Below are 23763 nucleotides of genomic sequence, written 5' to 3'. Positions count from 1 at the left end.
GTGGTGGCGGGGAGGTGATGTTGACTTTGAAGCGCCAGCAGGACATTCAGGCGATGTTCAGTAGATGGTTGGAAATGGATCTCTAGCTAGAGGTGCAGATTTGGGAGCCATCAGACTGGCTGAAATCTCAGCAGGGCAGGAAGCTGGCCAGAGAAGGTGTTTCTGGTGACAAAGGGTTGAAGACAGATCCCCAGAAAATATCAAGTTAAGGAGTGGTGAAGGAGGACGAGCTGCAGGAGGGACTGTGGGGGGGGGGGGCAGGTAAGTCAGAGGAGGGAGCAATGCAGAGAGGTGAAGGAGATGAGTAAGGAGAGTTCAAGGAGAGTGTGCTTTGTGTGGCACATGCCCAAGGGAGGTCAAGTCAGGTGAGGAGCAAAAGTGTTCCCTGGAAACCCTCTTACACTGTTGGTGAGAATGCAGACTGGTACAGCCACTCTGGAAAACAGTATGGAAATTCCTCAAAAAATTAAAAATAGAGTTACCCTTCAACCCAACAATTGCGCTACTCGGTATTTATCCAAAGGATACAAACATGGTGTTTCGAAGGGGCACCTGCACCCTAATGTTTATAGCAGCAATGTCCACAATAGCCAAAATATGGAAAGAGCCCAGACGTCCATCGACAGATGAATGGATAAAGAAGATGTGGTATATATACACAACGGAATATTACTCAGCCATCAGAAAGAATGAAATCATGCCATTTGCAATGATGTGGATGGAACCAGAGGGTATTATGCTAAGTGAAACCAGTCAGTCAGAGAAAGACAATTACCATATGATTTCACTTATATGTGGAGAAACAGAACATGAACATAGGGGAAGAAAAGGAAAAATAAGATGAAAACAGAGAGGGAGGCAAATCATTAGAGACGCTGAACTCTAGAAAACAAACAGGGTTGCTGGAGGGGATGTGGGTGGGGGGATGGGGTAACTGGGTAGCAGTCATTAAGGAGGGCACTTGATGTCATGAGCACTGGGTATTATGTGCAACTGATGAATCACTAAATTCCACCTCTGAAACTAATTAAAAAAAAGTGTTCCCCGGATTTGGTGGTCAGGGCAGTCTTCCCCCAGGAAGTGAACTTTAAGCTGAGCTGTGGAAGGTAAGAGTCAGCGAGGCAAAGGATCGGGGGCAGTTGTGTTGGATATGTCTTCTCCACAGCACAAAGCATGGATCCTGGCTGTGGGAGAGGAGGAAGCAAAGTCCACTCAGGCAACCACAGAAGGCCAGTGTGGCTGGAGTGTGGTTGGAGAGCACAGTGAGGTGAGAAGTCATGGGTGTGGAAGCCGGGGAAGTAGGCAATGGTCAGATCATACAGGACTTTATAGGAATTTGGATTTTGCCCTAAGGGCAAGGGATGCCCCTGGAGAATTTTAAGTCTTGGGATATATTGAACAGTTCTGCGTTTTAAAAAGATCCCTTTAGGGGTGCCTGGCTGGCTTAGTCAGTAGAGCATGTGACTCTTGATCTCGGGGTCCAGAGTTCGAGCCCCATGTTGGGCTAGAGCCTACTTAAGAAAATAAATAAAAATAAAAAGAATCTTTTGGCTACAAATGGACTAGGCCCTTGGTGGGGGGCGGTGAGGGTGGGGATAAGTCTGAGGTTGAAGAGACTCTCTGGAGGCTGTGGTGGCAATCTAGACTAGCATGGCAGGCATACACGGACGTTGAAAGTGAACAGTTGCTTAGGTGTGAGAATCAAGACAGAAGCGTTGGAACTGGGAGGCAAGAGAGAGAAATTGTAAAGTACGGGCTTCTGGTTCAAGGAACTGGGTGGGTGTTTGTAGCCTTTCGCTGAGATGGAGAAAGAGCAGGTTGAGGGAAAGTAGCATGAGTTCAGTATTGGACATGTTCCGGGGGGGGAGGTGTCTGTGATCTCTGGGTGATATCCCCTGGGCAGTTAGGTGTAGATCCTGAGCCCAATAGAGAGGTTTCAGGTGGGCATCATCATATACCTGGGGCACCTCAGCACATAGATGGTTCTTGAAGTCACGAATAAAGGAAGGCCAGAGAAATAAGAGGTTTTTTTTGTTGTTTGTTTTTTGCTTTTTGTCAAGACAACCATTGAGATCATGACCTGAGCCAAAGGCAGACGCTTAACGACTGAACCACCCAGGCGCCCCTCTCAAGACAACCATTGAAATAAGAGGTTTTCCAGGGAGAGTGTGAGGAGGAATTTTTAAAACATTAAATTTGAATATGCAATGGTTGAGGGGGAGCAGACAGGAAAACTGAAAAGATCCGAAGGGAATAAGGTCTTCCTGTGATAGGCACCTGTTAAGAAAATTGTTTACTCATCATTTTATTCATTTATTGAGCAAATATTTGTTGGCCTCAAAAGAATATTAACCTTGGAGTGAAGAGACCCGGATATTATTCACTCTGAAATAAGCTGACTTAATCTCTCCAGGTCTGGTTTCTTTATGTGTTCAGGTTCATTTCCACCCCAAGTTTTCTAAGAAATATTAATAAACTAATCATAATTTCCAAAATATTTTATACTGGAAACATATATAAAATAGTAAGTGAGAACACATGGCATAAGTCAGCCCCACTGTTTGGTGAAGGTGAGAACTTAGGAACGTCCCTTAACCCTTCTGGGCCTCAGTGTCCTCTTTGGAGTATTAATACTTGATCTGGGCTTTTCACTCTAGATAGTAGACTGAGCTTGTGTGCTTCTGTCTGCTGCTTCTCTGAACCGCATTAAAAGAGAGGAAAAAATAAAAAACAGCATCATTCCCAACAGTGCTGGGAATACGACCAGATTTTTTTTTTTTTTAACCATTCTGGAAAATACAAAGATAGGGGCGTCATCAGGTAGATCGATGACAGAGGAGAAGACAGCAGTGGAGGTAGAACTGTTCTTCCCAGAGACCTCTGGAAGCTTCCATGCTTGGAATCGGTCAATGTGGACCTGGATTATTAGGAAGTAGGAAGAAATCAGGCAGACATCACTGGTGAATGGAAATGTGAATCAACTACTTCAATCCCCAGTGCCCCACAACTGCTTCTACTTTGAATTCACCTGTTTCCACTCTATGCAATTCAACGTGCAGTCTGTTGTTCATTGAACGTTTGTGTCCCTCCCCAGTTCACATGTTGAAGCCCTAACCCTCAGTGTAATGGTATTTGGAGAGGAGGCCTTCGGGAGGTGACTGGGTTTAGATGAGGTCATGAGGCTGGGCCCCAATGATGGGAGGAGTGTCCTTATAAGAAGAGGAAGAGGCTGGAACTTTCTTTGCCTTTTGAGAACACCACAGGAAGATGACCATCAGCAAGCTGGGAAGCGAGTTCTCACCAGGAGCCAAATCAGCGACACCTTGATCTTGGACTTCCCAGCCTCCCATAACTGTGAGGAATAATCTTATCTGAAGCTACCCAGTCTGTGGTATTTTGTTACAGCAGCCCACCTGACCAATAGTCAGTCTTTGCTAAAGTTAGCCTACCCACCCTTACCCTCACAACTCACACCCAGCACTCCCCACTTTGGGCCACGGCCTTCCAAACAAATGTGAAGTGTTATTGTGCTGATACACAATGGATGGCATCTTCAATGCAGAGCCTTTCTTCATAGGAAGGTTTCTCATAACATTTATCCCTAATGCTGAAGTACATTAACCTCTGCCTTAAAGAAGTGACTCCTCTGGAGAAATACTTTCTGCCCCTCTAATTTCTAGAACCTGAGCAATATCGAGTTAATCTGTTGCTATTACTTTCTTGCTCACATATCAGGGTATTTTTTACATTTAAATTTTTTATTGTTTTGGTGTTGAGCAAAGGATAGCTAGCTCTCTCTGGACCGTGCCTCAAGTACAGAGAGGACGTAGGTGTGAGTATAAAGTGTGTAACTGAGGCTGGCAAATGCAACTTTCTCTAACTGGGCTTAACCCAGGAGATGCTGTTTCCTCCCTTTAGAAGAAAAAGACCACCTTGTCAATTCAGGGGAACTTATTCCCATGGTTTTCCTCACTCCCCATCTCCCGTAGGTGAACCAAGTTTCTGTAGGTGGGGATGGGCGTGGTTTTGAGCAGCTTGGCATGGGGCGGGGGGCGGAGCGTTTGGGCTGAAGACCATCCTCTGCCGCCTTGGCTCCGACTTCCCTTGGGGGCTTGGACATCGGTCTCTGCTGAAGTCCTTGGCTTTGTTCTGGCTTCTCAAGGTCCAGCTGTGCAGCGGGTTCCTCATTCCCATTCCAGGTCCCTTTACGTCTGTAGTCTTGTCTCTGTGTCCCTTTTTGCTTTCCTTGGGGAAATGGGGAACCAGGGTGGGGTTTCCTTTCCCTGCTTGAGAAGTGACTACAGAAGGCAGAGTTGCCTGCGGGCCCCATGGGCCCGTCACTCAGTCATTGTCACTCGTTCCACTCCGGGGAGCTGCGGTTCTTGCTGCCTGTAGGGCTCTCCGGCGGGCATCCACCTCCAGGGGCAACATTGTGGGAAGCCAGGGAGGTAGCAGGAGTTTTTATTATCCTCCGCACTCATCTCAGGTCTTAGGTCCCAAGAGGGCAGGCAACACCCAAGTGCAGGCCGTGTCTCCTTTTTCCAGGGCCCGGAGCCACACATCACCTTTCAGGTGGGAAAATGATTCTCCAGCATGAACTGTTCTCTACTCTACAATCTAAAGGAATCATTTTCATCCTGTGAATCCTCAAGGCTTTGTTATTTATATGCAAAGCCATGCTTTTGAAATTTTAAATATTTTAAAGCATTCTCTTTTGGAAAGCCCTCTTCTGAAAATCCAGAGCATTATAGCTCTTGAAAACTTCTGTGGATCCTCTAAATAGGGGCCCCGAGCTACATCCTCCTGCACCCGCCGGCCCTATCTACTCACACAATATACTCCAAGTAATGGAATGAGTTGACTTACTGGATGGAATTATCTAGAATTGACAATTAGAATTTTAGGGAATAGCTGCCAAAAACAGTGATCATGGGTTTGGCCATATTGGCTCTTTTGTTTTTTTTTTAATAGTAATTAACCAAGTTGTTTTTTATTTTAAGGATTTTTATTTATTTATTTGAGAGAAGAGAGGGAGCACAGGCAGAGGGAGAGGGACAGGCAGACTCCCTGCTGGGAGTGCCGAGTCTGACACCACGCGGGGCTTATCCCACGACCCTGAGATCATGCCCTGAGCTGAAACCAAGAGTCAGACCCTTAACCGACTGAGCCACCCAGATGCCCCAATAATTAGCCAAGTATTTTAAGTCCATTTTTGGTTCATGATTTTAAAATCATGCTGTCTGGGTAGAGAAGAATGCTTATACTCCTGTTCAAGAAGGCAAATGTGTAGGCTGGCATTTCCTTAAAAGCAATATTAAAATATTTCTTTTTTTTTTTAAAGAATTTATTTAATTGACAGAAAGAGAGAGAGAGAGAGACAGAGAGAGAACACAAGCAAGGGGAGTGGGAGAGGGAGAAGCAGGCTTCCCGCCAAGCAGGGAGCCCGATGCGGGGCTTGATCCCAGGACCCTGGGATCATGAACCCAGCCAAAGGCAGTCGCTTAACCAACTGAGCCACCCAGGTGCCCCAATATTAAAATATTTCTATTTATTCAAGTTTGCGACATTAGGGAGATGAAACTGTGTAGAAGCTCTGTCTAGAAAGCATTGTTAAGTAATAGAAGAGGTAATACTAAGAGGTAGGTAATGGAAAAATTATCTTAACATTGCTTACTCTTCCGTAGGCTGACATGGAACTGTTGAGTACTGAAATGAAGTCTCCTCATGACAATTCTATGGTGTTAGAGAATTACTTTTTTGGAAGATGGGATAGACTGTATCTCAAGTCCCTTCTAAGGGAAACATTCCTGAAGAGCCAGTTTGAATAAATTAATTAAAGTTTGAAGCACACTACTCCGCATAGGAACTAAAATATTATTTCTTGAAAACTTTTTCACTTTACAATAATTTATCAAGTGTTTTATAATATATGGAGTGGAAAAATCCCATTTGGAAAGAGTTCTAGAATCTTGAGCATGTGAAAAGATGTATGTAGGATAATGATAAATAAAATATCCCATCTAGTTGTCAATGAAGATTCTGGTTTCCACCATTTCTCTCACAGAAGCTATTCCATTTGTGACATGTTTTCAAATTTGCATTCATTATTAGCCTTGACTGCCAAACCCAGTACTCCCGTGAGGACATATCCAATTTGAATGCTGAAAAACTGCTAGCGCTTAAAATTCGGCCTGAAGTTAACTAATTCGCTTGTGATTTGCCTTGCATCCGGTCTGAGAAGTTATCTTGCTAACATAAACAGATTAAAAATAACTTCATAGAACTTTATATTGAACTAAAATATTAGCTTCTAAATTGGCTGGACCTGACCTGTATGACATTTATGAACTTGTAGAAAACAGAATGCACCTTCCAAATAGTAATTGGAAAATTTAATTATGAATTTATACTTTTTTATACTTTGAACTTAACATTACTTATGGAAATGCAACTCATTATTACAATGGCCAGATTCGCATACAGCAATATCGAGAGTGAGAAAATAATTCAGTTTAGGGAGAAACGATTGTTTCAACGTTTAACTAGATATATATGGGAAAACAACATGGTAACTAAGAGCTTGGGCTCTGGAGTCAGACGGACTTGTCTGACTTTGGTCTGGTTTTGATTTTGGCTGTGCCCTTTCATTTGGTCCTTCATCCATTTTTTAGTATTTAACTGAAACCCAGTCACTGGGGACATAGTGGTGAACAAAACAGGCATTTTCCTGCCTCCTGGGGACCTCATAATCTAGCAGGGGAAGTAGATATGAAATAACTAATCATATAAATAATAGTTATAATATGAAAGATAAGGACTGGCTGCTATGAAATCAAATAACACAAGAACTCATTTAGATTGAGGCTTGGGAAGGCCAATATAAGGACTGAAAGCAGGCTATAAGGTGTTTGGGTAGAGGAGCCAGAGTAAGAGAGATTGATAGAGGAGGGGAGGGAGGGGAGAAGAGAGAAGGGGAGGGGAGGGGAGGGGAGGGGAAAATTCAGAAAAATACAGCTGTAAGATTTGATTAGATTTTTTTCCTGTTTGAATCTAAATTTCCTTGTTATAGATAGCAGTAACAGTTTCACATAGTTGCTCTTGGAATTAAGTAACATGGTATTTGAATCATGCTTAATACAGACCTAGCATGATAAGTATTTACTACCGTAGGAATGGAAATAAGCAAAGAGGGGCTAATCGTTGCTTAAAGAGCTTCAGAGAAAAGTTCCACATTTATGCTAATTTTAGAAATGAGTTATTTATTACAGTCACATCTGAAGGAAAAGATCTTAATGTTTTCTGACTAATGAGTGAATTTAAGTGCCTTATATCAGCGAGGTTACGGAATAAAGATACTGAAGTTATAGAGAGTCGACTGATGTAATTTCCCATATATAAAACCTTGTACATCTGGTCTGTAAAACCTTGAGATCAAGATTGGCTGTTGCTCAGGCCCTAACAAGCTTCTAAAGGCAGGACGAGTTAAAGAAATAATTGCAGACTTACTAGCTAAGATGTTTTCATAACAAGATTCAGAAAAATTAGAAATTAAATAGGAATGGACCTTCATCCTAACAAGGATTGAGATTCATAATTTTGGTTCCTTCAAGGGAAACATTTTATAAATGTTTTATACTTTTATCCTTATCTAACAAGATGTGGATGAACAATTCATGGCCTTTCCTCCCCCTTGGTCAACTATCTCCTTTCCTCTCCAGCTTCTTCTAAAGCTCATATTTCTATTCTAGGTTGATTTCTAGCCAGGGCTGGTTTTAAAAACATGAAGCTTATTATTTTCTATTTTTATAAGAGATGAGTGAAATTCCACCTATACTTTTACTACTATTGCTACTATTTCTTCTTCTTTTTTCCTTAGTGAAGTCTTTTTTTTTTTTAAGATTTTATTTCCTTATTTGTCAGAAAGAGAGAGAGCAAGCATGGGGAGTTGTAAGCAGCGGGAAAAGCAGGTTCCCCACTGAGCAAGGAACCTGATGTGGGGCTCGATCCCAGAACTCTGGGATAATGACCTGAGCCAAAGGCAGATGCTTAACCAACTGAGCCACCCAGGCGTCCCTCACCTGTACTTCTTCTAAGGGGCCAAGGTTTAGGTTTAGGGCTAGTCAGGTGTTATTATAAATAAGTAAGTGCAACTAGGTATTTTTATGTTTGGTATGCTAACCTTAGAGATGTGAACAAAGGAGAATAAGCCTTTCCATTCTGTTGTTCATCTACTCCTCCATCCATTCATTTATTTAACAAATATTGAATGGATAGCCTCAACAGACATTTATGGAGGTGCTCATCATATCCTAGGAAAGGTACCTGGCACTAGGGATACAAATATAATTAATTTCTAGGTTCTGCCTTCAAACCCACAACCTTGTAGCCAAATCATTTATTCAGTTACTAATACTCAACATGTATTTCATAAGTGCCTTCTCTGCCCAGCATTGTTACAGACACGGGGGATGCAGTGCTGGGAAACAGACATGAGGTCTACCCTGGTGGAGCTTATATTCAAGGGGGAGACCTAAAAACAAGTGTAGAAGGTAAGGGCTGTGGTCCCCAAAGTGGGTTGATGGCTACAGAGGGTGCACAAAATTATGAGAGGTTCATTAAGAAAATATTTCAATTTTGGGGCACCTGGGTGGCTCAGTCGTTAAGTGTCTGCTTTCAGCTCAGGTCATGATCCCAGGGTCCTGGGATTGAGCCCTGCATTGGGTTCCCTGCTCAGCAAGAAGCCTGCTTCTCCCTCTCCCACTCCCCCTGCTTGTGTTCCCTCTCTTGCTGTCTCTCTCTGTCAAATAAATAAATAAAATCTTAAAAAAAAAGAATCAAACTAAGTCTATTTAGGGCAACATGAATAGATCTTAAAAACACTGTTTTTAAAATAAATGAGAGGAAAACTAACATACTATTTATGGTTAAAAATATATGTTAAAATAATATATCTTCTATAGGTATAAGTAAAAATGGAAAAAATATTTTTAAAGATTTATTTATTTGAGGGGGGAGAGAGAGAGGGAGTAGGGGTCGGGGGGGCAGAAGGAGAGGGAGAAGCAGACTCCCCACTGAGTGCGGAGCTCAACACGGGGCTCTATCCCAGGACCCTGAGATCATGATCTGAGCCAAAATCAAGAGTCAGACATTTAACGGACTGAGCCACCCAGGCAGCCCCCACAAAATATTTTTTTAATGGTCTGGTGGATGCTCACCAAACTTATCTAATAATTACCTCTGGAATGGAGGAAGAGGGTCCAGATTAGAGATCACAGGGAAAGGAAATTGTAGCTCCATTTGTGATATTCCAATCTTTAAAAGAAAAGTGACTCTAATTTTAATATTAAGATTAATTCTTAATTAAGTCAAAGACCACTGAAAGTATGCTTAAAGAGTCCGGTTTACTAGATTCTCAATTTTCACATCCGAATCTTCAAACTTAAGAAACCGAATATTATGTTTGTGCATTCCTTCCTGGCTGCAGAGGCAACAGGAAACCCCAAACTTGAACCTCAGTGTGCAGAAAGGAGAGGCAGAAAGCAGAATCACTGAGTTCCCAGCAATACTTGGAATGCATTTGTTACGCAAGTACAACGTTTTGACTACATTTGGGACAGGAAGTTCATCATGAAAATAAGTGGAATATAAATAATGTTATAGCCAGAATAGTGTCTTCAAGGATTAAAATGAGAATTCAGTGATTTCTAATGTTTTCATTAACTGTAAAAAGTCTCCAACCAACCAAGGACAAGCTGGAGGGAGAAAGTGACCTACATAGCTTGTGTGTTGCGCTAGATCCCTGCTTTCTCTTCCAGGGTGGCCGGCCCTTAGCTCCGCCCAAAGAAAACTCAATAAAAATGCTGCAACTTCATCCCTTCTAGTGGCATTGTTCTGTGAGAAGGAAGCCATGAGGTCCAGCCTACACATTCCTGATAGCAACAAAGCCTCCATAGAGGCCTGCTTTGTAAAATAATAATAATAATAATATAGCAGGGAAATGTTAGCAATATATAATCAATCCCTCCAGGTTTCAGTTTAGAAAGAAATCAAATCACGTGTCACCTTCCTGTAAGAACCCTGCAAGGAGACAAAGCAAGCTCCACCATTAAGTTTTTAGAATTAATTTTTCTCTCTTTTGTGTCCAGGGTAGATTGGATTAACGGCAGATTTCAAACCTTAAACCTCAGAGCTTAGCCATTCCCGTGGCTTATCAAGAAGAGGATAAGGATGTCCTCGGCGCGCTCTGTAGGACAGACAAAAGTGAGTAGACTCCCATTTCGGAAGCCCTTCTTTCTGAAACAGAGAGCCCATAATCTCCTTTGTGGCCAGAGCTCATCCTGCCTTCTGCCCAGCAGCTGCATCACATCTCAGTGCGCAGCAGGGGCCCGCCGGGCAAGGTGGAAGAGGGACCGGAGCCAAGGAAGAAAATCACCTAATGGACAGTGTACGCCTTCCTAGCAAACCTGTCCTCTTCTCATATTTGCAGTTTAGAAGTCTTCCTAACCCATTTTTCCTCTAATTTTCTGCAGAACCTGACTGATCAAAACTCCCTCTGACCACAGTGTTGTCTTTCAGTTATTCTCCGTAGCAACCGAGGCTTCTCCTTCACAGCTCGTAACACAAGAGCAAGTAATAAATTACGTGCATAATTAAGTATTTAATGCCTCCTTCCCGCAGAAGACTGTGATGTTCGCTAAGTTGTCCCTCGCACTACTCAGGACCTTACTGAAAATGCTCAGTAATTATTTGTAGAGTAAGTGAATGAATGGATCGATGGATGACCCCTCTTTTTACCTATACCCTAGTCCTCCCATCCGATTTACCCTGCAGTCTCAGCCTGTTCTCATCTGCTGCACCAAATTCCATCAGCCCCTGCGGCTGATTGACGTCTGCTGAGCCCCTGCCTCTGCAGCGGGCTGGTTTCGGAAGCCCACAGATTCTTCCACCCTGCCCCATTTCAGCCTGTCCCTCTCCAGTAGCATTAACAAACCAAAGTTGCCTTCCTTTTGACTGTGCGGGCGTTCTGAAACATATTCCCCAATAACCGAACAACTTCTACACCATGGCAGGATTATAAACTAAAAGCAAGTCGCCACCCTGCTAGTGTTTCCCATAATCTTTGCAGGTTACCAAAGGTCTAGAGCTCAGAATAATTTCTAACCTCCCTCCCAAGTTTCAGATTTATTTATCCTCCAATGTCAAAAAGACAAAAGAAAGTAAATGCAGTAAAGAAATATTAAAAGAGGGAAAGCATGAGATGATGGGAAAGAGTATCACACATGTGCTCTTGGGGCTGTGCACTGGCACGAGGTAGCCCCCTGTTTGACTTGGCTCTTCCAAGCAGATCCTCAGGGGTCACACAATCCACTAGGACCACAAGGTAATGCAAACAAGTTGCTCGGTAATGACACAACGGTTCGCTACAGGAAACCATGATAAATTTCAAGACCCATGAAGCAATTCAATGGCCTAACATGAGCCCTTGTTCAGTAAAAGCACTTTTATTTTTTTTAATTTTTTAAATTCTATTATGTTATGTTAGTCACCATACAATACATCATTAGTTTTTGATGTGATGATCCACGATCCATTGTTTTTGTATAACACCCAGTGCTCCCTGCAGTATGTGCCCTCCTTAATACCATCACCAGGCTAAACAATCCCCCCTCCCCGTCCCCTCTAAAACCCTGTTTGTTTCTCAGAGTCCGTAGTCTCTCATGGTTCGTCTCTCCCTCCAATTCCCCCCCTTCCTTTTTCCCTTCCTTCTCCTAATGTCCTCCAGGCTATTCCTTCTGTTCCACAAATAAGTGAAACCATATGATAATTGACTTTCTCTGCCTGACTTATTTCACTTAGCATAATCTCCTCCAGTCCCATCCACGTTGATGTAAAAGTTGGGTATTCATCCTTTCTGATGGCTGAGTAATATTCCATTGTATATATGGACCACATCTTCTTTATCCATTTGTCTGTTGAAGGGCATCGTGGCTCTTTCCACAGTTTGGCTATTGCAGATGTTGCTGCTATGAACATTGGGGTGCATATGGCCCTTCTTTTCACTACATCTGTGTCTTTGGGGTAAATACCCAGGAGTGCAATTGCTGGGTCATAGGGTAGCTCTATTCTTAATTTTTTGAGGAACCTCCACACTGTTTTCCAAAGTGGCTGTACCAACTTGCATTCCCACCAACAGTGTAAGAGGGTTCCCCTTTCTCCACAACCTCTTCCAACATTTGTTGTTTCTTTCCCTGTCCATTTTTGCCCTTCTAACTGGTGTAAGGTGGTATCTTAATGTGGTTTTGATTTGAATTTCCTGATGGCTAATGATGATGAATATATTTTCATGTGTCTGTTAGCCATTTATATGTCTTCTTTGGAGAAGTGTCTGTTCATGTCTTCTGCCCATTTTTTGACTTGATTATTTGTTTTTTGGGTGTTGAGTTTGAGAAGTTCTTTATAGATCTTGGATACCAGCTCTTTATCTGTAGTGTCATTGGCAAATATCTTCTCCCATTCTGTGGGTTGCCTCTTTGTTTTGTTGACTGTTTCCTTTGCTGTGCAGAAGCTTTTTATCTTGATGAAGTCCCAAAAGTTCATTTTTGCTTTTATTTCACTAGCTTTTGGAGATGTATCTTGAAAGAAGTTGCTGTGGCCAATGTCAAAGAGGTTACTGCCTATGTTCTCCCCTAGGATTTTGATGGATTCCTGTCTCACATTGAGGTCTTTCATCCATTTTGAGTTTATCTTTGTGTCCCCAAACCAGGCAGAGAACCCATCAAAAAGGAGAATTTCAGACCGATATCCCTAATGAATATGGATTCCAAAATCCTCAACAAAATCCTAGCTAATAGGATCCAACAATACATTAAAAGGATCATCCACCACAAACAAGTGGGATTTATCCCCAGGATACAAGGGTGGTTCAACATTCGCAGATCAATCAATGTGATAGAACACATTAATAAGAGGAGAGAGAAGAACCATATGGTCCTCTCAATTGATACAGAAAAAGCATTTGACAAAATACAGCACCCTTTCCTGATTAAAACTCTTCAGAGTATAGGGATAGAGGGAACATTCCTCAAGTTCATAAAATCCATCTATGAAAAACCCACAGCGAATATCATCCTCAATGGGGAAAAGCTGAGAGCGTTTCTGTGAAGATCAGGAACACTTCAAGGATGCCCACTCTCGCCACTATTGTTCAACATAGTACTAGAAGTCCTAGCAACAGCAATTAGACAACAAAAAGAAATAAAAGGTATTCAAATTGGCAAAGAAGAAGTCAAGCTCTCTCTTTCCGCAGATGACATGATACTTTATGTGGAAACCCCAAAAAACTCCACCCCCAAATTACTAGAACTCATACAGCAATTCAGTAATGTGGCAGGATACAAAATCAATGCACAGAAATCAGTTGCTTTCTTATACACTAACAATGCAACTGTAGAAAGAGAAATTAGAGAAACGATTCCATTTACAATAGCACCAAAAACCATAAGATAGGGGCTCCTGGATGGCTCAGCTGGTTAAGTGACTGCCTTCGACTCAGGTCATGATCCCGGAGTCCTGGGATCGAGTCCTGCATCGGGCTCCCTCCTTGGCAAGGAGCCTGCTTCTCCCTCTAACCCTCCCCCCTCTCATGTACTCTCCCTCTCTCTCTCATTCTCACTCTCTCAAAATAAATAAATAAATCTTTAAAAACAAAAACAAAAACAAAAAACCAAACCATAAGATACCTCAGAATAAACCTAACCAAAGAGGTAAAGGATCTGTACTCTAGGAACTGCAGAACACTCATGAAAGAAACTGAAGAAGGCACAAAAAGTTGGAAAAATATTCCATGCTCATGGATCGGAAGAATAAACATTGTTAAAATGTCTATGCTACCCAGAGCAATCTATACCTTCAATGCCATCCCGATCAAAATTCCAATGACATTTTTCAAAGCGCTGGAACAAACAATCCTAAAATTTGTGTGGAATCAGGAAAGACCCCGAATCGCCAAGGAAATGTTGAAAAAGAAAAACAAAGCTGGGGGCATCACGTTGCCCAATTTCAAGCTATATTACAAAGCTGTGATCACCAAGAGAGCATGGTACTGGCACAAAAACAAGACACACAGACCAATGGAACAGAATAGAAAACCCAGATATGGACCCTCAACTCTATGGTCAAATAATCTTCGACAAAGCAGGAAAAAACATGCAATGGGAAAAAGACAGTCTCTTCAATAAATGGTGCTGGGAAAATTAAAAGCACTTTTATAGCAGAGTCCAAGCAATGGGGTCCAAGTAGACATCTCTCTGAGGTCCTGGTTTTTCAAGGATAATTTTGAAGTCGAGCATAGAATGCATGAATGCACATTCTTCAGCCGATCCCCTGAATACCATTTGACACCATTAATTTGGTTAATATCAGAAACATATTTCTGAACCTCTTGTCTGGGTATGAAGACTGTGTTCCTCATCAGCTGGATCCAGCTTCCTGCTGAGACCAGTGAAGTATATCCTGTCACTTGAGAGTAGAGGGCTCATCTATCTAACTCCAACTTACCAAACCTTCAACTGTCATATATTCTAAACTGATGTAATAATTGTAAGGCATTTCAACATGAGGCTTGAAAATGGCCTTGCCAGAGCTTCATCCAAAAATAGATGTAGGCTGGTTCAATTGCCTCCTGGCTATTCTCCCTTCCTCCCATCTTTGTACTGATCTAAGCTTTTCAACACCACAGAGTAGAAGTGATGACATGCAGACCTGACCGGGTCCCTCCCCTGGCAGACAAAGGCTGTCCTCTGTAGACAGGTAAGGAATAGACAGATACCTTAAGTCAGCTGAATCACAGTACCCGGGTCTAATATCTAGACACACCTCAGTCACATGGAAAAATTAGGTTTGTCTAAGCTTGCCATGTATCTTTAAGCATAACTGTTTCTTGCCTGTGGTACCTGCTACCCTTCTTCCCAGGCTCCTCTACTTGACCAGAGTTGGAATTAGCTTTTCTGCAGAGCTTTCATGGGACACCCAGGCAGAAATTTTTATTCCGATTACCACTCCTCTTCTCATCCTCATCTTGTTTTATCTATTCTGGTTACTATTTCTCTGCGCAATAAAAAAAAAGTCACCCACATTATTACCAATCAGAAATGTTACTGATCTATTTTGGTACATTTCTTTATAGTACTGTTCCTATATGTATATATTGTGTGCTTTTACAAAAAACTTATTATTGAAGCATAGTTGACATACAGTGTTAGAATAGTTTCAGGTGCACAACACAGTTATTTGACAATTCTGTACATTACTCATTGCTCACCACAGTAAGTATAGTCACCATCTATCACATGCAATGTTATTACAATATTATTGACTCTATTCCCTATGCTATACTTTTCATCTCCATGACTTATTTATTTTATAACTGGAAATGTGTACTTCTTAATCCCCATCACCTATTTCATCCATCCCTCTACCCTCCCCTCTGCAACCATCAGTTTATTCTCTGTATTTAAGAATCTGTTTTTTGGTTGTTTGCTTGTTTGTTTTGTTTTTCAGATTCCACATATAAGTGAAATCATATGGCATTTGTCTATATCTGTCTGACTTATTTCACTGAGCATTATACCCTTTGGGTCCATCCATGTTGTTGCAAATGACAAGAATCTCATTCTTTTTTTATGGCCGAATAATATTCCTTTACACACACACACCCCACGTCTTCTTTATCTGTTCATCTGTTAATGGACATTTGGGTTGCTTCCATATCTTGGCTATTGTAAATAATGCTATAATAAATATAGGGGTGTGTACATCTTTTAAAATTAGTGTTTTCATTTTCTTTGCAAATTTTGAACCACCCTTGCATCCCAGGAATAAATCCCCACTTGATGGTAGTGAATGATTTTTTTAAATGTATTGTTGGATTTGGTTTGCTAATATTTTGTTGAGGATTTTTGCATTTATGTTCATCAGAGATGTTGACCTATATTTTATGTTCTCTCTCTCTTTTTAGTGTATTTATCTGGTTTTGGTATCAGGGTAGTGCTGGCCTCAGAGAATGAATTTGGAAGTTTTCCTTCCTCTTCTATTTTTTGGAATAGTTTGAGAACAGGTATTAGCTCTTCTTTAAATGTTTGGTAGAATTCACCTGTGAAGCCATCTGGTCCTGGACTTTTGTTTGTTGGAAGATTTTTTAAAAAAAATATTATTTATTTATTTGAGAGACAGAGACAGAGATAGCGACAGAGATAGCGAGAGAGAGGGCAGGAGCAGGGAGAAGAGGGAGAAGCAGATCCCCCACTGAGCAGGGAGCCCGATGCAGGACTTGATCCCGGGACTCCAGGATCATGACCTGAGCCCAAGGCAGACAGTCTACTGAGCCACCCAGGTACCCCTGTTGGGAGTTTTTTGATTACTGACTCAATTTCTTTCCTGGTAATTGGTCTGTTCAAATTTCTTATTTCTTCCTGATTCAGTTTTGGGAGGGTATATGTTTTTAAGAATTTATCCATTTTCTCTAGGTCATCCAATTTATTGGCACATCATTTTTCATAATATTCTCTTATAATCTTTTGTATTTCTGTGGTGTTGGTTATTTCTCCTCTTTCATTTCTGATTTTGTTTATTTGAGTCCTGACTCTCTCTCTCTCTCTTTTTTTTTTATGAGTCTGGCTAGAGTTTTATCAATTTTGTTGGTCTTTTCAAAGAACCTGCTCCCAGTTTCATTGATCTGTTCTATTTTTTTTTTTTTTTTAGTTTCTGTTTTGTTTATTTCTGCTCTAATCTTGTTATTTCCTTCCTTCTACTGGTTTTGTTTGTTCTTTCTCTAGCTCCTTTAGGTGTAAGGTTACATTGTTCATTTGAGATTTTGTTTGTTTGTTTGTTTCTTGAGGTAGGCCTGTATTGCTGTAAATTTCCCTCCTAGAACAGCTTTTACTACATCTCAAAGGTTTTGGACTGTTGTGTTTTCATTTTCATTTGTCTTGATGTATTCTTTTATTTCCTCTTTGATTTCTTTGTTGACCCATTCATTGTTTAGAAGCATGTTACTTAACCTCCATGTATTTGTGTTCTTTCCAGACTTTTTCTTGTGGTTGATTTCTAGTTTCATAGCATTGTGGTCAGAAAAGATGCATGGCATGACTTCAGTCTTTTTGAATTTGTTGAGACTTGTTTTGTGGCCTAATATATGATCTATTCTGGAGAATGTTCCATGTGTACTTGAAAAGTATATGCTGTTTTAGGATGGAATTTTCTGAATGTATCTATTAGATCCATCTGGTGCAGTGTGTCATTCAAAAACACTGTTTCTTTGTTGATTTTCTGTTTGGATGATCTATCCATTGTTGGAAGTGGAGTGTTAAAGTCCTCTACAATTATTGCATTACTATAGATTACTTCCATTGTATTTGTTATTAGCTGCTTTATGTATTTGGGTGCTCCCATGTTGGATGCATAAATATTTACAATTGATACATGTTTTTGTTGGATTGTTCTCCTTATGATTATATATGCCCTTCTTTGTCTCTTGTTACAGTCTTTGTTTTAAAGTCTATTTTGTCCGATGTAATTACTGCTACCCCGGCTTTCTTTTTGCTTCCATTTCATGATAAATGCTTTTCCATCCCTTCACTTTCAATCTGCATGTGTCTTTAGGTCTGAAATGAGTCTCTTGTAGGCAGTCTATAGATGGGTCTTGCTTTTTTTAATCCATTCCATCACCCTATGTCTTTTGATTGGAGTCTTCAGTCCATTTACATTCAAAGTAATTATTGATAAGTATGTACTTATTGCCATTTTGTTACTTGTTTTATGGTCGTTTTGTAGTTCTTCTTTGTTCTTTTCTTCTCTTACTCTCTTCTGTCAAGGTTTGCTGGCTTTCTTTAGGGATACAGTTGGATTCCTTTCTCTTTATTTTTTGCATATCTATTACTGGTCTTTGATTTGTGGTTACCATTAAGTTTATATATGACATCTTATGCATATAGCAGTTAAGTTGATGGTTGCTTAAGTTTGAATCCATTCTTCACTCCTATTCCCCCACATTTTAGTATAGGATGTCATACTTTACATCTTTTAATTTTGTGAATTCCTTGACTGATTTTTATAGATATACTTATTTTTACTGCTTTTGTGTTTCCTATTTTCTTACTCCTGCTTACGGTCTTTCCTTTCCACTCAAAGAGTCCCCTTTAACATTTCTAGATTATGAACTCCTTTAACTTTTGTTTGTCTGGGAAACTCTTTATCTCTCCTTCTATTCTGAATGATAGCCTTTGTTGGATAGAGTATTCTTGGCTGCAGGTTTTTGTCTTTCAGCACTTTGAATATATCATGTCACTCTCTTCTGGCCTGCAAATTTTCTGCTGAAAAATCAGCTAATAGCCTTATGAGGTTTCTTTTGTATGTAATTGGTTTCTTTTCTCTTTCTGCTTTAAAATTCTCACTTATAACTACACTTTGCCATTTTAATTATTATGTGTCTTGGTGTGGACCTCTTTTGGTTGATTTTATTGGGGGTTCTCGGTTCCTCCTAGATCTGGATTTCTGTTTCCTTCCCTAGATTTTGGAAGTTTTCAGCTATTATTTCTTCAAATAAATTTTTGGCCCCCCTTTCTCTCTCTTCTCCTTGTGAAATCCCTATAATGTGAATGTTATTACACTTGATGGTGTCACTGAGTTCCCTAAGTCTCTTTTCATTTATTATTACATTTTTTTCTCTCTCCTTTTCAGCTTGATTGCTTTTCATTACTCTGTCCTCCAGGTCACTGATTCATTCTTTTACTTTCTCTAGTCTACTATTTATTCCATCCAGTGTATTTTTAATTTTAGATATTGAGTTCTTCATCTCTGATTGGTTCTTTTTTATGTTTTTTATCTCTTTGTTAAGGGTCTCCACTCTTTTCTCAAGTCCAATGAATATCTTTATGACCATTACTTCAAATTCTCTATCAGGCATATTACTTACCTCTGTTTTGTTTAGGTCTCTTGCTGTGATTTTTGTCCTAATCTTTCCCTTGGGACATATTCCTCTGTCTCCTCATTTTGTCTAACTCTCTGTGTGCGTTTCTCTGTGTTAGCAAAATCAGCTATGTCTTCTGCTAGTGAAAATAATGGCCTTATAAAGAAGATGTCTTGTAGTGCCCTGCACTTCAGTGTCCCCTGTTCACCAGCACCTGGCACTTCAGTGGTGTCTCCTATGTGTGTTGCGTTCACCCTCTTGTTGTGGCTGAGGCCCCCGTTTGCCGTGAGTCCCGTCATCTGCAATGGCTCCCTTTTCCTGTTGTGGGCAGTGTTGGGTTCCTGTGGTGTTAGTGGGCCAGTCTGAGGCCACGTTGGGCTTAAGGTGAGTCAGATCAGGCGTTTACCAGAGATACAGTAGCACCGAACTTCAGGAGAATGGGGGGGGTTGGGGCGCACAGTGCCAGCAAGGTCTGCGCTGGTGGGAGGGGACCTGTAGCTGGGTTGGATCTGCAGCAGAGTGTGGTGGCGGGATGTGTGGTGTTAGCAAGGTTTACACTGGCCTGGCTCCACAGGAAGACATGTGGGTAGGGCACACTGTTAGCAAGTTAGGTAGCGAATGTTGGCTCAGGGCTGATACCCACAGGGGTTTGTGTGGTTATGGTGAGGAGGAGGGAAGGGAAATGGTGCCACCAGCTCTTGTGTTCCTGGAGAAGTTGCCCAATAATCCCTGCCCCAGTAACCCATGCTCTGAGATTAGTAAACAAATCTCCGTTCCATATACCACAGGCGTTTTTCAAACTCCTGCTTCCATGCTATATTTCCATGGGGTTATTTGTTGCTCTATCTCTTTAAGTGCAGGGGCTCAGTTTCCTCTTGTGCTCCTGACTCTCCCACAAGCCTGCTATTTTTGAAGTTCCAAGTTTTAAGCCTCCCTGATTGTAAAAAATCATAGAATTTGGTCCCTCTGGTTTTCAAAGCCAAATGTTATGGGGATTCATCTTTCCTGTTCAGGCTCCTTCCTGTGAAAGTCTATTTCTCTCCCCTCTCTGCACCTGTGGTGTTCCCCACCCGCCACCGCTGCCTTCTGGGGACGGTTCTGCAGGTCTGTTTCCTCCTGACTTTGTCTCTGCCCTTCCCATCCTCTTCTATGAGGCCTCTTCTCTACATTTAACTGTGGAGAATCTGTTTGGCCAGTCTTTGGGTCATTTTCTGGGTTATTTACACTGATGTGGCTGTTACCTAGCTGTATCTATGGATGAGGTGAGTTTAGGGTCCTCCTACACTTGCATCCTCCTTAGAAGGGTTTTTAAATGAATAACAGTGACATCCAAGAGGCAAGAAATTGGAAAATAATATGAAAATAATAGATCAGCTTTTCCACAAAACTCGATTTTGTGTAGAAATGTCTTCTAAAAATTTCCCCACAACTGCTAAGATTTATTTCCTGGATTCTGCACACATCACACTACGCCCTGCAGGCACTAGTGAGTCCCAGAAACCAAATCTACATATACAAAGAAACAAAAGTAAGGGGACCAGAAAAGATAAGAGCTGATGAGTGGTCCAAAATTGACTAGAGGCCTGATTATGTTGGAGAAATACAATTTGCAAGACTTAATTTATGCGCTGTAAATTAGGGAAGAAACTTTACTTGGTGGGAAGAAGTTGGAGAGAGGGGAGGGGTCATAGAAAGGATTGCTCACTGGGACAGCACTGGAAGCTTGAAGAAGGGGGAGGGAGAAAGAGAGAGGCTACAGGAAGCACTCCATACTGGGAGAGCCTTGGTCACACACTTGTGCACTGCAGTGTGGAATAATGCTGGAACAAAGAGAAGATTGGTTATAGCATGGGGAAATAGGAATGGATTAGGAGATTTTTTGTGTCACAGGCAGACAGTGATTTTCTTCCCATTTTTTTGTCCATGGGATAATAAGACAACTAAATATCATAGCAAGACTGGCCCAAGACATTGTCCCTAGGTCAGATAATTGGGCACATTGTGTACTAAATTATGAATAAATTTAGGTCTCCTCTATGCCATTGAGCCTTGAAACCATCCTTTATTCTGAACATACTATGAGCTACCCTGTGAGTCAATTTCAGTCATTATCATAATACTATCAGTAGCAGAATCAAATAATACATAGATGGTTTCTAAAATTAATATAAAATTGCTTCATGGTTTAGCTGAGAGATACCTAATAACTTAGATTATCCTCACATGAGGACAAATGGATGAATTTTTAATCTTGCTACTTTGAATAGGGTAAAATTAGTTTTTTTAGAAGTGAGGATCATTTAATACTTGTAGAAAAAGTTGAAGAATTTTCAAAAAACTTTGCTAACTGCACAAAGGCTTAATTAAGAGAGCAACCCCCCTGAGATGTCCGCTGTCACGCATATTGAGTTTTCTTTGCTGTCTAGAGTTGCTTCTTTGTGCTCGTGTTCCTCATAAAGACACTTCCTCACAGGGTTTGTGAGTTTTGTCTGTTCTTGTCCTTGTTTTTTGTTTTTTTTTTCCTGAATTTAAGGGAGAGACATTTATTCTGATTATGAGAGTAATACATGGTCATTGTAAAGGATTTGGAAAATACAGACATATAGAATAAGGAGGAAAATAAAATCTAGTTTGATAACTAAAAAACTATAGTTAACATTTTCTTTCCAGTATTTTCCTTTTCTTAAATTATATTTAATTATACAAGTAATGCATAAATATATCCTTCTTGCAAAAACTAAACCATTGCCTTCTCCCCACGTGCAGCTCCAGTTCTAGTGTCACCCCCCCCACCAGAGGTAAGTACTGTTATTGAGGTGATGTGTGTGCTCTCAGACCTTTTCCTTTTTTTCTCTCTCTACATGTATTTATAGAAAATAAATAGTATATTAACCCCCTTTTATGTTTTATGACAAAGGGTATCAAACCATGGATCTACACTTTCTTATTTTTGTTCGGTGATATATCTTGGAGATATTATTATGTTCAAACATACAGATCTAGCTTATGTGTGTTGCATAGTATTCCACAGTATGGAAATGCCTTGTTTTAGTAATTGCCCTGTCAATGGAAATTTATATGGTTTTAGCCCTCCTCCTCCCTTTCCGCTTTTGCTATTACAAATAATGATATAATGAATATCCTTATACATATTTTTATGCCCATGTATGAGTATTTTTCATGGGGAGATAATTGGAGAGTAGAGCTGCTCAGTTGGATGATAGTTACATTTAGTCCATATAATACATAGATTTTATTTTATTTTAAACTCTGTTTCTTCTGTTTGAGAGAGAGAGCGAGCATGCACGTGTGTGCACGAGGGGTGGGAGGGGTCGAGGGAGAAGGAGAGAGAGAATCTCAAGCAGGCTTCCCTCTCAGTGTGGAGCCCAGCACAGGGCTCAATCCCATGACCCCAAGATCATGACCTGAACCGAAATCAAGAGTCGGACGCTTAACTGACTGAGCCACCCAGGCGCCTCAATACACTGATTTTAATACAGTCAAGCCAGTAGAGCGTCCAAAGGGCTTAACCACTTCATATTCCTGGCAGCTACATATGAAGATAACCCTTTCCTTATACTTTGCTAACACTTATTATTATCAAACCTTCTATTTTTTTCCAAACTGATGTACCAAAAATGGTGTGGCTTTCTTTTAATTCTTATTCACCTGATTATTAGGGTGGTTAGAGGATCTTTTTATGTATTTTTCAGCCATTTGTATTTCTCTTAATGAGAATTCTCTATTTATATGTATACTCATTTTATTGGGTTGTGATTTTCTTATTAATTTGTAGGTGTTCCATATATTCTAGGTTTTAGCTCTGTGTTCAGTGGGGAGTCGGCTTGAGGTTCTCTCTCTCTCTCTCTCTCTCCTTTTGCCCCTCCTCCCCTCAAATAATAAATAAATAAATCTTTAAAAAATATTCGATGTTTTAATCCTTAATCTGATACATACAAAACAATTTCTTTCAGCCTGTCATTTAGTGATCTATATCTATAAATTTTTGTATGTGACTGGGATGAAACTGTATGTGCAATTTTACATTTTGTCTTTTTTCACTAAAATTATATTGCATTTTCCCCTGTCATTAAAGATTCTCCAACAAGATGATTTTTAATGACTGAATATAATTTTATTGTGTGAATGTAACATTTTGTGTGTTTTTCTTTTTTTCTTCAAGCACAATTAGAGCTCAGCATGCTTCTGTTGAGCTGTAACTGTGTCTGTAATTTTGCTATTGAATATATTTGGAAAATTTTGCTAATGATTGCCTTTCTGAATATCTTTCTATTTAATCTTTGGGTGTATTTCCATTTCTTTAGGTAAGATTATAAGAAGGAAACTCATTGGGGCAAATACTATTAATGTAAATTTCATTGATACATACGGTGACATTTTTTTTCTGGAAATTTTTTTTTTTAAAGATTTTATTTATTTATTTGACCCAGAGAGAGACAGCGAGAGAGGGAACACAAGCAGGGGGAGTGGGAGAGGGAGAAGCAGGCTTCCTGCCGAGCAGGGAGCCTGATGTGGGGCTCGATCCCAGGACCCTGAGATCATGACCTGAGCCAAAGGCAGACGCTTAACCAACTGAGCCACCCAGGCGCCCCTTTTTCTGGAAATTTTGTACCAGCTTATCTTTCTATGAGTAGTATGTCAGCATGTCTTTCTCACAGAACTATCTCTCTCTCTTTTTTTTTTTTTAGAACTGTCTCTTAATTATTAAGTATATTAAGTATATTTAAAATATCAATTTTAAAGATTGGAAATAATACCTCACTGATAGTATAATTTGT

The 23763-nt window shown here is 40.5% G+C and overlaps 1 protein-coding gene across 2 annotated transcripts in view; it reads left to right on the top strand.

The window, feature by feature from the left end:
• Positions 1-23763, top strand: part of CCDC170 (coiled-coil domain containing 170) — a 104564-nt gene that overhangs the window by 9162 nt on the left and 71639 nt on the right. For both annotated transcript variants that reach the window (XM_027601691.2, XM_027601692.2), the window contains exon 2: positions 10146-10260. In XM_027601691.2, coding sequence (XP_027457492.2) covers positions 10228-10260 — 33 coding nt within the window. In that variant the 5' untranslated portion in view covers positions 10146-10227. The remainder of the gene's footprint in view (positions 1-10145; positions 10261-23763) is intronic.

The sequence above is a fragment of the Zalophus californianus genome, chromosome 7 (genome assembly GCF_009762305.2).
Source record: "Zalophus californianus isolate mZalCal1 chromosome 7, mZalCal1.pri.v2, whole genome shotgun sequence".
Lineage (NCBI taxonomy): Eukaryota > Metazoa > Chordata > Mammalia > Carnivora > Otariidae > Zalophus > Zalophus californianus.
This window is presented reverse-complemented; position numbering and strand designations above follow the sequence as displayed.